Source organism: Mauremys mutica, chromosome 21, assembly GCF_020497125.1.
Source record: "Mauremys mutica isolate MM-2020 ecotype Southern chromosome 21, ASM2049712v1, whole genome shotgun sequence".
NCBI classification, from domain to species: Eukaryota; Metazoa; Chordata; order Testudines; family Geoemydidae; genus Mauremys; species Mauremys mutica.
This window is the reverse complement of record NC_059092.1, coordinates 7720283-7734991: the sequence shown is the minus strand read 5'-3', so window position 1 is coordinate 7734991 and position 14709 is coordinate 7720283. Positions and strand designations below refer to the sequence as shown.

Genomic DNA, 14709 nt, shown 5'->3' with positions numbered 1-14709 from the left:
TGGCATTGCTGCATTACATGGATTGTGGTAGCATGTGAGCATGGCAAAGGCCTCCAGTAACTGTTCCCAGAAAATCCTCATGGAATTCTGCTACCAGCGGAGGGCAGTATCTCCTGCCCGATGGAAACCAGGTCCACAGAGCCTGAATTACTTTCCAACCTAACCTGCAGTACTAGGAAGCCTGTTCTTTCCGCAAGCTGCCTTCACCATTCTATAGTACTCTGCATCCAGCTCCTGCTGGTATAACATGATCCCGAGAAAGGTACAACACAATCCAATGGCTGGAAGTTAAAGCTAGACAAATTCAGACGAGGCATAAGGCATACATTTTTAATGGTGAGCGTGATTAACCATTGGAACAATTTGCCAAGGGCCATGGTGGATTCTCCATCACTGGCTATTTTTAAATCAAGATGGGATTTTTTTTCTAAAAGCTCTGCTCTAGGAATTATTTTGGGGAAGCTCTCTGGCCTGTGTTATACAGGGGGTCAGACTAGATGTTCACAATGGTCCCTTCTAGCCTTGGGATCTGTGAATTTATGCTCTTGAGCATAAATATTTCTCTCCACGCTGCTAGATTCAGAGGCCCAGCTGCCCCAAAGTAAAAAGCATCATCATTAACTTAAGTGCCTTTGCAGCCCAGCGCATGGAGACTCTAGTGATGCCGTGTTGCTAGGCAACACACACTTCAGTCTCATTAGGATGAGTTATTTCCATGTTCGGAGATGCTAGCTTGCCAGGGAGATATCATAATAAGAATAATACTGGTAGAGAAGGAGGAGATATAATGGGAGAAGACTGAGTCATTTCTTGAAAAGACAGCATGATGCCCAATTAGCCAGGGGAAGCTACGCTGTAAGGCTCCCACTTAAAGGGGGTCCACTTGGCCCCAAATTTACTTGCCATAAAGGGGGGGTGAAGCCCATGTGGTCCCCTTTGAGGATGCTTTGGATGTAACATTACAAAAAAAGACAGAAGGGATTCTGATCCCACTTCCATCCACAGCCAAATCTACTGGCTACAGTGGAATGACTCCGGAAAGACACTTGCGTAAATGAAGTCAGAATCTGGCCTGTTTGTTTTAGTGCAAACACTGTGAGTCACGACAGAACGTCTTCTTTCAAAAATGCATGACAAGGCCAGGGCATGAGATTTCCAGTAGTCAACATTAAAAGTCAGCCTTTGCCAGCTGATACCATACAGCTACCGCAGGTATTTCCTGTTTTATTTCAAGGGGGATCTGGGGGATCTCAGGCTCCACAGAGTGGAAACTACTGATAAATACACTTTAACTCTGATGACTGTATATGTTAATCAGGCTTCTTCAGCTGTCCCAAAACAAAACCACATTATAATAGCAAGGAGAGAATTTTGCTGACGAATGCAAGAAGGACAGATGGGCTATATGCATCCACTAAAGATCAACCGAGTGACATCAGGTGTGAATTCAGCCCTGCATGTTTGTATTTTATTACACTTTTCCCAATTTTGATTGGCTAACATGGTTCATGTGATTTCCCTTCCCCCCATTATAATTTCACAGGACTGTCTGGAAAAAAATCAAGTGACAAGGGAACTGCATCGAGACTTCAAAAACAAGGGCGGCAGCACCTGGAGAACTTCCTGGCCTTTCAAAAACCTCTGTTTGGCCAATCTCATCTTTAAAAGAGAGAATGTGTGTAGATAGATAGATAGATAGTGCCTAGCACAATGGGATTCTGGCCCATGGCAGGGGTTCCTAGGTGCTACCACAGTACAAATAAATACTATTACTATATACACATCCAACCTACATGTATTACTAATAGGAAATGAAGATCCACCTTGATTGGTGTTAGAAGCTGGCTCCTCTAAAAAGCACACAGCTGGAAAAAAGATTTGGGTGCATGACTTGAACAATACTTTCTCTTCTCTCATCCACCACCTCTTTTTTTTTTTTTTTTTGGTCAGAAAAAGTCCATGGACCAAACTGTGGTCTTTGTTACTCTGATGTAATTCCCAAGTAACTCCTTTGATGTCAAAATAATGATGTTCAGGAGGCCATTTAGGGAACTGGGGTACAAATCTGTCTGGGGATTGGTCCTGCTTTGAGCAGGGGGTTGGACTAGATACCTCCTGAGGTCCCTCCCAACCCTGATATTCTATGAACAGAGAGCAAAATGTGGGCCCTAGACCTCTAAGCTGGATTTGCAAAGCAGGTCCAAGTATAGGAAAAGATTTGCGGGATCAAGAGCCTGTGTGTGTCTTATCCTTGGGAACGTACCCATGCAGATACTTAGAGGGGGAATGCGTTTCGTTCAATCACACTGGACTAGAGGGAGGTGGTTGGGGCCGTTCCTACAGAACACTGCAGTATCTAAAAACAAATGAAATCAGAGAAAGAGGAGAAAAGGGAAAAATCCAGCAGTCCCCCTCCCTCCACCAAAAAATGAGATTTGTTTCCCCTTTCCCACTGAGACCAAATAAGAAATGTAGGGAGATGGCTTGAGGCTGAACAGCAAATAAGACAGGATTCAAATCAGTTTCCTGTCCCTGCCATTCACAGATTGCATCCTAGAGGATTGACTGCTATGGGCCTGGGGAGATTAGACACTCAGGTCCATTAAGAGAGACGCCCAGAGGCAGCATTACCCTTTGTCTTAAGGAGAGATTTAACTCTTCTGGTTCCAGACTGAGAAGCGTGGCCTGGGCAATGCTGCAGGGTCTAAGTCCTGGGTGGATCCGCAGGGCCGGGGCTCTGCTCCGCACTCCTTTCTTAATAAATACTAATCACAGCATTGTTAGTTAAAATTAAAAACCCTACAGTTAAAATCAGCCAAGATGCGGTGGCTTAAAAAAACTGATTCCTGGGCACATATCTCCACATTCCCATCCCACATAAAGATGTTTCCTCCCCTGGCACGTTGGCCACTGAAAAGACAGGGAGCAAAGAAGGGTGTTCTGGAGGGGGAGCTGCTGGAATACCAGCCATCTGGTGAAATGTCATTCCCAGGCCCCTGCCCTCTGATTCTTGATTCCTTATAGCCACTGGCATTGGAAGCTCTTCCAAGCATCTGAGGAAATAGTGCTGCAACCTGTGTTCAAATAACACCAGGGTGCGGCCACTGATAGATACAGTGAATGTGCGAAAACAGTATTGTCTCACCCGACATACCTGCCCCCTTTCTGCATGTGTCTGGCTCACATCTGCTCACTTCACGGACTCAAGGAAGCTGTTAATCCTGTTAGCCCTGCAGAGAGGTCCAAAGAGCCCAGGGAGACTGAGCACAATTCTATGCCTGCCCCGCACACATCCCCATCAGCAGCCGAGCCATCAGCTAAGTCCCTGCAGCTGACCCTTTATTAGAAAGGATGCCATGAACCCAGCTGGACTCTCCAACCGCACATGGAGTGAGAAAAAAATCACCTTTCTGCCTTGTAAGCCGAGTAACTGTCCTGGGTCTAATCACGCTCGTAAAAACTTGATGGAACAAGACAAGGGGCTCACGCTCTCGCTCAGGCTCCTGCTGTTGTGCCGTCTCGTACACGTAACTCCACATGTTATGGTCAGAGACTCGGCTGCGATTTTAATAAACTGCCTTTTGTCAGACCCTTAACATCACTGCAGTGTAAGAGCACAGGGTAAAGCTGGATTTGTTTTTAGCTCCGTTTAGCTCTGTCAATCTATCTCGTGGTCTTGTGGAGCGAACACTGGTCTAGGGCTCAGGACAGCTGGACTCTAGTCCTGGATCTGCCATAGGCCAGCTGGGGGACCTTGGGCAAATCGCTTTGCCACTCTGTGCCTCAGTTTCTCCATATGTAAAAGGAGAATAATGATTCTGAGCTCCTTTGTAAATGCTTTGACATCTACTGATTGAGAGCTTGCTACTATTATTAATCTAGCCATCCATGTGTTTTACACCATATTCATCACTGGAGAATGGGTGCCTACCGCCATTATGTAATGACAAATGCATGCTGGGATTGTGTTCTGAATGGCATCTGGCTACAACTGTCCACGCAACAGTGAGCTAGCCCCAGCAGTGACGCGTTGGAGCACACAGTGTTAAAATAAACGGGCCACCCTCTGAAACAAGAAATACGATCTGTCAAAAGTCCGGCAATCCCTCCATCATCTGCTCTCTTTTCTTTCATGCAGTTTCGATAAATCACATTGATCCTACCCCTTTGTGCCCCTGCTTCCTGCCCCATGGCTTTGAATTTACACCCAAGGCTGCCTGGGAATGGAGAGCCTTTTAGAAATGACATCATAATGGTTTCCATGAGAACGCATTGAACACCACTGAAGCAATGACAATGAGGTAACAAATTCCAAGAGAGGGATGTGAAAAAGGCCTAGGCATGGATACTTTCAAACTGGCGAATGGAAAGGAGGAAAAAAACAACACAGACGCTATCTCGTACAAAGGGGCATTGAAAAAAAAATGTCAAAGGTTCTTTCGAGGGCTGGCCCTTTAAGAAGCCGCTTGTCTATCTCCACGAGACAGCCACAGCGACTCCTGGCTCTGGCTGAGGAGCTTGTCCAATTTCTTATGCAGAGCCAGCCATGCATGCAGGGAAGGAGACTGATCAAATTAAATAAACTTCCTGCTGAAGTGAACAGCTGTAACAGGAAAAGTGGAGACGTGCCCCAGTCCCCAGGACCGTTGGAAGGTCTTCTTCAAAGGACAGAGTCCTGCCCACTAGCCTTTGGAAACTCCATGCCCTGTGTAGCTGGGGACTCTTGCGTCTATCCCCTTAACATAGGTCTAGCACTGTCCTGAAGGGGGCGACACATGCAAGAGTGGAGATGTGTAGGATGGAATCTTCATTAAAGTACTGCGCTCTGCTACAATGACATTTCCCATTAAGGCCATGATATCCAATCTGCTATGTATGCCCTTCTCAGATTGATTCTAATAACCAATACGCTTTCCTGCTCTGCATTGCACAGCTGGCAATATACTGCTGTGGTTTCGGATACATCCTGTTTATTAGCAAATCCCTTTGCTTATGCTATTTCTGATGAATAGCAATTAGGATAATAGAAAATGCATGCAGGTATATGTACAGTCTGCGCGTGCATTGCCTCAGAAGGGATTAAATGGTTTTATGCAAAATTGCTTCCTCAATTAGCAAAGCATTCTCTTATATCAGTCGTCACTATTTAACAATTATATAGACTTTAATGCACACACACAACTATGTGTATATACTATACACCATATGAAAATACATACTATATGAGACCCGTTTGACTATGTACTTTGTGTGTGTGTGTGCATCTATCTATCTATCTATCATGTGTGTGTGGATATATGCATATGGAATGTACACATACATATATTTTGCATATAAATGCACTCACATTTTATATATGAACAGATGAATATAAGTACATACTCTACTAGTGCATGTGAATATTAAAGCACTTTCTATACATGATCACTTACACATCTCTGTGTGTAGATTGTGCATACACTGTGACCCCATGTGCACACACAGATTCTAAGGGGGAACCCCTACACACACATTCCCATACATTGTGCACAAACACACATTTGATGGCTAGATCTGGAAGAATCCAATTTACAGCCCTTTTGTTTCTCTCATTGTCTTATGATAACTGATAGCGCTGCTCTCGGCTTGCCAGGGAGAAGATGATCAGGGACCGTTCTCCGCTTTTATGTCACACCAACAGAACTCAACAAATCCGCCCTATCAAATAATAAACCAGAACGAACTTGTCTGTTACATCAGCAAGGAGGGAGAACTGGCCCCTCTAAGTTCTCCTGCACCCAAATGGAGAGTGCCCCCTAAGCTTCCTACCCCAGCCAAGCACCCCCGTAAGAAAAGCTCCTTACCAGAAGGTACTCAAGCCTGCCGAAAATCTTCATGCTGCCCGTTGCGGGGAAGGAGTTCTGCTGATCTAGTCAAGCGAGCAGGGAGCTTCTGTGCACGCCTCTCCTCTCAATTGCTCTCTAGAGCAGCATCTCTGCGAGGCGCCGTGGGATGGGAGGGAAGGCAAGATCTTTCCCCCCACTACTCCTCCTCACCCCTCCCACTCCTTTTTGGGTGGCTGCGAGCGCCGCCGTTCGCTCCTGTCAAAGCCGGGACGCTGTGCGAAGGAAGTGTGCCAGACTCTAGGGACCACCTGCCTGCCCCCTCCTCCTGCCGCCCATTCACCATCAATCAGCTTAGAGCAAGGGCTCATTATCATACAGCTGTCACCATAGGACAGAGGGGTGTGGGGGCAGCGAGTAAAGCCAGAGCAAAGTTGACAGGAGGATGCTCCGCCAAAGCCCCTTGACCTCAGCCGAGTGGATCTTCAAGGCTTTGGCGTGCTTTTGGCAGGAGCTACTTCCTACTGAGACCATCTCATAGATGGGACCCCCTCCTAAGGAAAACGGAGCCCCCATTGGCTGACAAAGCCAGACGAGCTCCGCTGGGGCTGCTGCGTGTCGGCGTGATCTAAGAGCCATATGGCCGACTGGTTTATTAGTTAGCGTTGCTCCTAAATCAGGCAGCCGGCGCTGCCCTGACACTCACCGCTCTCTTCCCACACTCGTGCACAGAGCCGTGCGCCAGGCCTGGAGAAGAATCAATGGGCTCCAAAGGAACTTCTCCTTTTCTTCAATTGGCTGGTAAATTTGGGTGCAATGGAAGGGCTCGGCAAGGCCAGGAAGCGGGAGAGAGGACGGACTCCCAGTTAAAGCACATAACGAGTCAAGAGACCTGGGATCTATTCATCACTCAGCCACAGACTCACTGTACTTCAGGCAGGTCAATCTGTGCCTCAGTTTCTCCAGCGGTAAATTGGAGATGGCAATAACTCTCCCCTGCTACACAGGAGGGTGGCAAGGCTGCAGGGTGGTTTGAGATCCCCACCTAGAGGGCACTAGAGAAGGGCCAGGTATTACTTAATCATTATTATTATTTATTAACTCCAGCTGTGGCCAGATATGACTTGCAGCCTCCCCTCAAACAGCTCAGCCAGTGCTCCTTAGTCTGTACCCTAGGCCTCTCCTGCATATAGACTGCTCGTCACGTCAAAGCAAGGGCCAGTGTGCCAAGCTTTCCTATTTAGCAGGGGCAGTCCCTGATTATTAGCTTAAACGTTACCCCTTTTCTCCTCTGTCCTTCCAGAAAGCTGTCACAGGCCCATGCATTTCAATGGCGTTTCAAGAGGCATCCCTTTATTTTTCTCCCCAAACTGTCGCTTTCTGCACCTTTCAAATGTCAGCCAGTGTGTGTGTCCATTCGGCGCTGTTGGGGCTAGCAGGAAACCCACAAACTCATTTCACTTGCGGCTTAAGACAAATTTGAACTCTCATCTCCAGAGGAGCCATGCCACAGCAGGAACACAATGTGTCTCCGCAGTCACCTTTTAAATACCGCGTAACTTTCCCCCGCACGTACATGGCTGTGCAGCCAGTAAATGCAGAGTGATCCAGCAGCTTCATATTAAAATCTTGTCCTCTCGCTTTTCCCAGCTGGCAGGAGAGTTTAGAAAGGTTTGCTCCAAACTATAACAATTCAGACTTCCCCCCCCCACCCCAGCTCCAATTTTATTGGCGTGCCCTCTGTTTAAGCACTGCTTGTTTTCATGTAGATTGTGAAACAGCAAATGGAGCTCCTCTGAGTTGTAGGGCTAGCGGGCAAGAAGGACAAAGGGGACAGTGGTTAAGATAACAAAGGCAGCTTGAAATGATCGCTGCACTGGGAATACGCACAAAAGGTGACAGATGCCCCTAAGACAGCAGGGGCCGAGGGAGGGATGAGAAAAGGACACTTGAATAACAGTGTAAAGGAAAATAATCCAGCTACACTTCAAGTTTTTCTCCCCTTCAGAATTTCTTCTGCTTTATTTAAAAAACAACCAACCAACCAACCAACCCTCAATCCAAATCGTAGCTCCTCCTAGCTAACGGGCCCGCCTGCGTTCCACCCCTCGCAAACCTGACAAGGGGTAATTCAATTAGCAAGACACCATCATAAGAGTCATCATCAGGGCAGGACCCACAAAGCATTATTTCAAATTGGACTCACTCTCTCCCTGCTGTAGCCACTGCCAGTGCCATGTTGTTTGGGGAGACACTGTGATGGGGCAAAATATATTCCTGCCTATCTTCTCCCAGGGAAAAGGCAGTTGTGGGTCCCTGTAACTCGGCAGAAGAGTGGGGATGAAGTGGGGTGAAATCTTTATCCTACAATGACTACAGTCCAGTGGCATTGCTGCAGCATTCAGAGGCTGTTAAATATGTGATCGTATTTCCCCTTGATCCCACGCCTAGCCCCCGAATGCAATGTCCAGTAGGATATGCTAAGACACAAAGAAATAACAACCTCCTCTAATGATACCAGTTTTCATTCAGCGATATCAGAGCTCTCTACAAACGTGGGTATCATCGTCTCCATTTCACAGACGGAGAAACTGAGGCACCGATCTGACCAAGTGATTTGCCCAGGATACAGCAATGAGCAGCAGAACTGGGAGTAAAACCATTTTCTCTTGAAGTCCTGGTCCCACGCTCTATTTGCTGGACCATGCTGTTTCCTGTTCTACTCCACAGAGATCCCAGAGCACATAATACAGAGCAGGCTAATCTCACCTGACCCTGTCATCCGGACATCCCCTATTCCCCACCCTCTCACAAACCAATTCAACCTGCTTATCTGCAGCCTCCCTGCTGCCTCCAGAGAGACACTGGCTCCTTTAGTCAGCCAGGGCACATGCTCTCCTGGCACTGCTGACTTTGAAAACAAAATTCCTGTCTGGCTAAACAAGCAATGGTCTGGGGGGGTCACTGGATCCAGGGCTTTGGATTGGCCCAGTATAGAGTTCCAGGGGCAGCTCCAGAATTCAGGGCCGTTCAGACCTGTATTTCACTTTGTGTCCATCTCAACGTAGGGCCAGATCCTCAGCTGCTGTAAAGCAGCGTAGCTCTGTTGGCTTCAGGGGCACGAGGCTGATTGACACCCCCTGAGGATCTCGCCTATCATACCCTACTGCAGCTGGAAGTGAAATGCTTCCAGCCCTGCACTCGATTATGGCTGTCTAACTTTCCCAAGGCCACCGGTCATGTACATAGGGAGCCAAGGCCATGGGTCGCTCTGTTCATAAGGATCCCAGTCTGGTATAATTGCTCCTTTGCTTTCTCCAAGTCTGATCCCGAGTCATTCTTCAGCTCTTCCCTGCCAGTCTGGTTAGTAGAGTAGCTTTGTGTGAAATGGCTGGTTTTAAATGCATTGCATTAGAGAGACCCTTCCCTGCTCTCTCCGATGAAGTCATCACTCCCGTTTAATCCCTCCAGGGGCCAGGAGGCTCACAAATGGATTTCTTTCCCTCCCCGCAGGGCAATCAGGCTAAGAGAGCATATGCACACACAGAAAACACTTGTCAGTAGCCTTCCAATTCGGTTACACTTTCATTTCATGAGGCATGACATTCCCCTGAGAGAGCATTAAAAAAAGAAAGCGCCATGAAAGCACTGCTCAATTTTTCCCTGCAGAGAACGTTGATCTGCATGAGAGTCTAGATACATGTGAACTTATCAATGAATTCTGTGCCCTGCACAGCTGCTTTCTCTCTGCCTCCTGCGTTTCTTCACTTAGCTCCTGAATGTCTGTTTTGTCATTTGCTCTTGCACATCGCCTCTTACTTGACCACAGTGCATGGGATGCTCTGACAGATGCTAAGTGGATTCCGGGTCAGACACTAAACTGTACAATGCGGCTTGTCAGCGATTTTGAGGAGTGGCCCAGATGGGACAAATATCCCTGGCATGTATTTCTCATGTAGTGTTCTTTAAAAAGAAAAACAAAGCAGGGATGGACTAAGGTTATAAACCTCAGGCCTGGCATTCCAACACCCCAGGATTCAGGAGTGCTGCTGAGAATCAGTCTGGCTCTTTATAAAGAAAGCAAAATTGGTGTCTGGATCCAGACTGGGATTTTGAAAACTCCTAACGTCTGGGGGAGTTCAGGATCTGGAGTTGTAGATTGGACCAATCACAATTAAAAGGCAGGCAAAGCCGGATTTCATCACACAATAACATGGAATTAAACATTTCACCCAGGCAAATCAATCTCTCTGGTGTGGATTTGTGTGAGAGCTTCACACCTTTGCAGGTCTAATTTCAGAGTCAGGTTTCAGCAACGCCCCAAACCTGGGCTTTGCTTGGTTTCAGGTTGAAATGAGACAGAAGCTGGAGTCACACATTTTAAATCCAGTTCCCAACTTTCCTGGGAGTCAGGACATGTTTGGATCTGGGGTTTTGGTTCAGTCCATTGTAGTGAAGGGCTCAGCTGAATGCCTGGATCTGAGGGTTCTAATTTAGATTCTTCTAAATTTTATCTGTGCGTGACCTGATTTTTCTCCTAGTGGTTTGTGTTGCCTGTTGTCCTATCTTCTGCTTGTGCTAAAGGACTCCTGGTAGAGTGTAGCTTGTGGGGTTCTTAGCTATTGGCCTGGAGAGAATGACTAGCTCTCACAGACCATCAGCCAACAAGCTTCCCAGTGGAAGCCTACACAAGTTGGAAACGGCACAGTGGATTAAATCGAGTTCTCAGACTGTCTCCCTCTCTCGGGATTTTGCCTTTGCTTTGCTATTCAGCAGTTCAATTGCAGATTATCTCGCTTTGAAGCCATTTACCTAATCTCATCAGAAAAGAGTCCTAATTCCATGGCCTCACTGTTGTCGTCTCCTACGGGGAAGGACCTAAACAGATCAGAATAGAAAAGCCTCAATAGCTCATCTGTCTACACCCAGGAGATAGAATGAGCGGCTGACAAATGGACTGGACACCTCCGACTGCAGACAGCAGGACACACTCTCTACCACGAGTGAAGCCTGAGCAACAGGAGATGCAGCGTCCAGGACTGAGTTGACTGGCAGCCTCCGCACAGCAGTGGACTTTCACTCTCAGCTCCGTACAGCAGAGGTAGGGATCCCACGGCTTAGCTTACGTGGATCTGACTGAGATGCAGGGCTTGTACCTTCATGTCCTTCCTGTCTAACAAGCTGAGGTGCGCCCTGGCAGTGCATAATCATAACCCCTATAACATATGGACACACATTGATAACAAACCAAAGAAGGTCCCATCAGACATCCTCCCCAAGTACCTTAATGCTTGGTTGAGGGGAAAGGGAGCAGGTATTGAAGAACTGCTGAGCTCCAAGAAGACAGACAGCAGATTAACTAGCTCCTGTCTCCCAGGCTGTCCCATCTGGTGGTTTGCAGAACAGTTCCTGACCCACGTCAATAAAGCTAACGTAAACAGGTTTATGTAATGGAGCTACGGTGCAGCAGCTGTGGCTAAGTGGTCAGTGGAGAAGGGGGAAAGCCTCCGTTTATCATTCTGTCAATTCACAGTCGATTCAGCAATGGCTTCCTATCTGTTGAATTCCACTCCTGAGAGTGTTCTTCTACTCAGTGGGAATAACATATATAGCCATGGCTGCACTTCAGCTGACAAATCCAGCGCCTGCTTAGCCTCTGGTTTTCCACCCAGAAACACAGGGCAAGGTGAAACGAACAGGAGGAAGTGTCCATGGTGCTGAGAAACAGCAACCCAAGCCAGCGTTAGCAGCGCATGGCCCAGTCTACTTGCTCCTTTATCCCGTGCGCCTAACATTCCATGCTCCCCGAAGCCAGGGACAGAGGAGCGTTGGTTGGACCCAAGAAGAGCATGGGCAAGATTTGCCCACGCAGCTCCACCCCGGTCCTCAGACCAGACTAGCACCACCACCCACCATTCCAGTCCGGAGACCCCTTGCAGCTCTGACAATGCACCTCATTGCTCAGTTATAAAAGCCGCTGCTTTTCCAGGACCACCGTTCTGCCAATGCAGCTCATTCCTGACCCGCAGCACTCCCTCTGCTGCTGGTCCTGGGCCCTTTCATGGCTCTGCCAATGAACCTTTTGCCAGAATTTTGTAAAGTACTTAGATGCCTGCAGATGCAGATGGGGACAGGCACCTAGAGAGGTTTTCAAAAGCATGTAGGATTTCAATGGGAGTTAGGCACCAAGGACCTATTGAAAACCCCACTAGGTGCCTACTTGCATCTTCAGGCACATGGATACTTTCAAAAATCTGGCCCATCCATCTTCAATTGCAGAATTTCTTGCTATTCTACTTCCACTGCTCCGTCAACACACTTCAGTCCCAATCCACGGAACCCCAGGGGGCCTCTCTTGAATCAAGACTGCCAGTCATCTAGGATATTGCATGGCAGGTTTGTTATGTGAAAGAAAATCTACTCGGGATTAGGATGAAACCACCAAACTCACTTGCAATTGTGTTTGGGAATTAGTTCTCCAGAGAGGACAGGCTAGTGCACTAAAGGATGCAGCCAGGATCTAATCCCATTGCCAATGTAGATCTAAAAGCAGGGCTCACTGGAGTTCAAGTGTAGTCAAGTGCAACTCCTTCGAAGAAACTTAGTTTACAAAAAGGAAGAACCAATCTCTCAAAAGACACCACACAGCAATGTGGCTGTACTCACCTGCAGGAGAGTCTGGAGGGGGAACGTCAGCGATGGGTGACGAGAGAGAAAAGAAGAAAAAAAGGCACATTACTTAACATTTCCCTACGATCAAGTGCAAAATCAATCCCCAGCGAAGCTTCTCAAGGCTTAGCGACCATGTTTTCCAGATCCACCGGCAGGCTCAGAATTATCCATGCAATTTCTGTGCCCTTCCAAACCTATTTCTGCATGCAAGCAGTAGCTGCATACCAGGGTCACCTAGCCAAACATCTCAGTGCCTGATGTGCATGGCAAATCTAACCCTGTGGGCTCGTGGGAATGTGTGTGTGTAGTTCTGGGTTTTCACACTGAGAAGACAGCACTGTGGCTGCTTTCTAAACTTGTTCCTGAATGTCCAGCAATAGCACAAGGGAACAGCATTTTATTTGGTCTTCCACAGCTGTACAGAGTGACGAGTTAGATGATGTCAGTGCAGCAACTGGTATATACTCTGCAACAGGCCATGTTAGAATCTGTGTTAGCAAAGGAGGGGACGTCGGGGCCGGACACCTGGGTTATCCCTTACCATTTACAAGCATTGCAATGGGATCTTTAATTTCTGCCAAAGAAGACCTCAGTTTAGCATCTCATCCCTGATCATGCAGACCTACACCCTTCCCCTACTACTGCACTAGGAGTTTGTTATCCAGCTCTGGGGGTTAGATTTGAAGCCACAGTTTGTGGGCCCAGAGTCAAGAACTCATTCAACTGCAACACCCAGAGCCCCACCCTCAGCTGCTGGACAGCTCCCCTGAAGCAAATAGAGGTATGTCAATTTAACCAGCAGAGGGTTTACCCTCCCCCCACCCTCAAAACTGCAGTTGAGAAACTCTGGATTTGGTGTCAGTGGAAGCAGAATATGGCACAGCTTTGTCACCAGGTGTCATGCCAAGTGACATACTGGCTTCACGGGCCGAATGCATTGACTCCAGTGGAGCAGATTTGGGCTCCACATCTTTTTAAGTGCATGGTGCATGTGAATCCTTTCTAGTCAGTCCTGCTCTGGGATAGTGAGAAATGCAACATTCCTCTCTGTGCAGAGCTTGGACTTTGCTTTGGCAGCAAAATGCTGGAATCCATCTCCTCCTCCCCAGCGGCCGCTGTCAGATGACCAAACTGCCCTCTTCCCTCCCGGCCTGTCAATCCACTTCCTCGTCCATGAGTACGAAATCAATATTGGACTTTGCCTGGGTCTCAGCTGGGAACTTCCTTTCAGACATCCACAGGATGTGCAAGCTAAACAACCTACTTAGGCCCCAGGGAGGAGAGATTTAAGCAGACTCCACTGACCTCCCTCCCGCAACTCAGCAAGATTCTTAGTGTTAATATTCCATGGGAAACTGCAGCTTTGTCGTACAAAAAGATCCTAAGGTGTTTCTACAAGGATCCTGTGGCCTGCTAGCTGGGGATGGGCCCAAACTCCATATCTGCCCTGTTTCTCATGCTCCTCGCACTGAGGTACTTTTGACACAGGTGGCATAATTGTTTCTGAAGCCATGCCCCACAGGACTGAGCTCTTAGCATATCTTAGAAGCTAAAGAAGGATCATTTGAGGGAGATGTCCAAGGAAAACACAGGAAGTGGTGTTGGTAATTCACTCTTCCCTTTTCATCAGTACGGAACCACTGCTCCTGTAGGGATCTAAGGGGATCTATGCTGCGTGACATGGGCCATTGATCCAGCCACAGGGATTCTTTCCTTTGTAGATGAAGGGATGTCAACTTACTCATCATCGACATCACTTTTGTTATGTGAATTTTGAAATGGTCTGTATAACTGGTCATGCATAAGATTAGTGCCCGTAAAATCAAGGTTCTACTGGAGCACCAAAATTTTCCCCAAAAGATTCTTCTCTCACTGGTGAAGTTACCCACCCCACAGCTGCCTTCTTGATGGAGAAGGGAAATGTGTTCTTTGGGCTCATCGGAGAGGAGGTTTCCTTTAAGTAATAATGGTCAAGGCACAGGGCATATTCCAGGGGTTAGTAACTGGCTGGTGCCGTCTAGTGTTTAGAGCCAGAGGGATCAGGAGACTTGAGAGCCTGGCAAGTAGACAGCTCTTCATTTTTCACTCAGGAGCACGATGGGCCATGGGCATTATTACGATTATAAACCAGGCAGGAGACACTCAAGTGGAAACACTATTAACAATTCCTTTGTTATGGGCAAACAACGAGCAGACAAAGGAAAAATTGTTTGTG

The 14709-nt window shown here is 47.5% G+C and overlaps 1 protein-coding gene across 7 annotated transcripts in view; it reads right to left on the bottom strand.

Moving 5' to 3' along the window:
• ACAP3 (ArfGAP with coiled-coil, ankyrin repeat and PH domains 3) overlaps positions 1 to 14709 on the bottom strand; it is a 160770-nt gene that overhangs the window by 36277 nt on the left and 109784 nt on the right. For all 7 annotated transcript variants that reach the window (XM_044996168.1, XM_044996169.1, XM_044996165.1 and 4 more), the window contains exon 10: positions 12489 to 12500. In XM_044996168.1, the coding sequence (XP_044852103.1) occupies positions 12489 to 12500 (12 nt within the window). The remainder of the gene's footprint in view (positions 1 to 12488; positions 12501 to 14709) is intronic.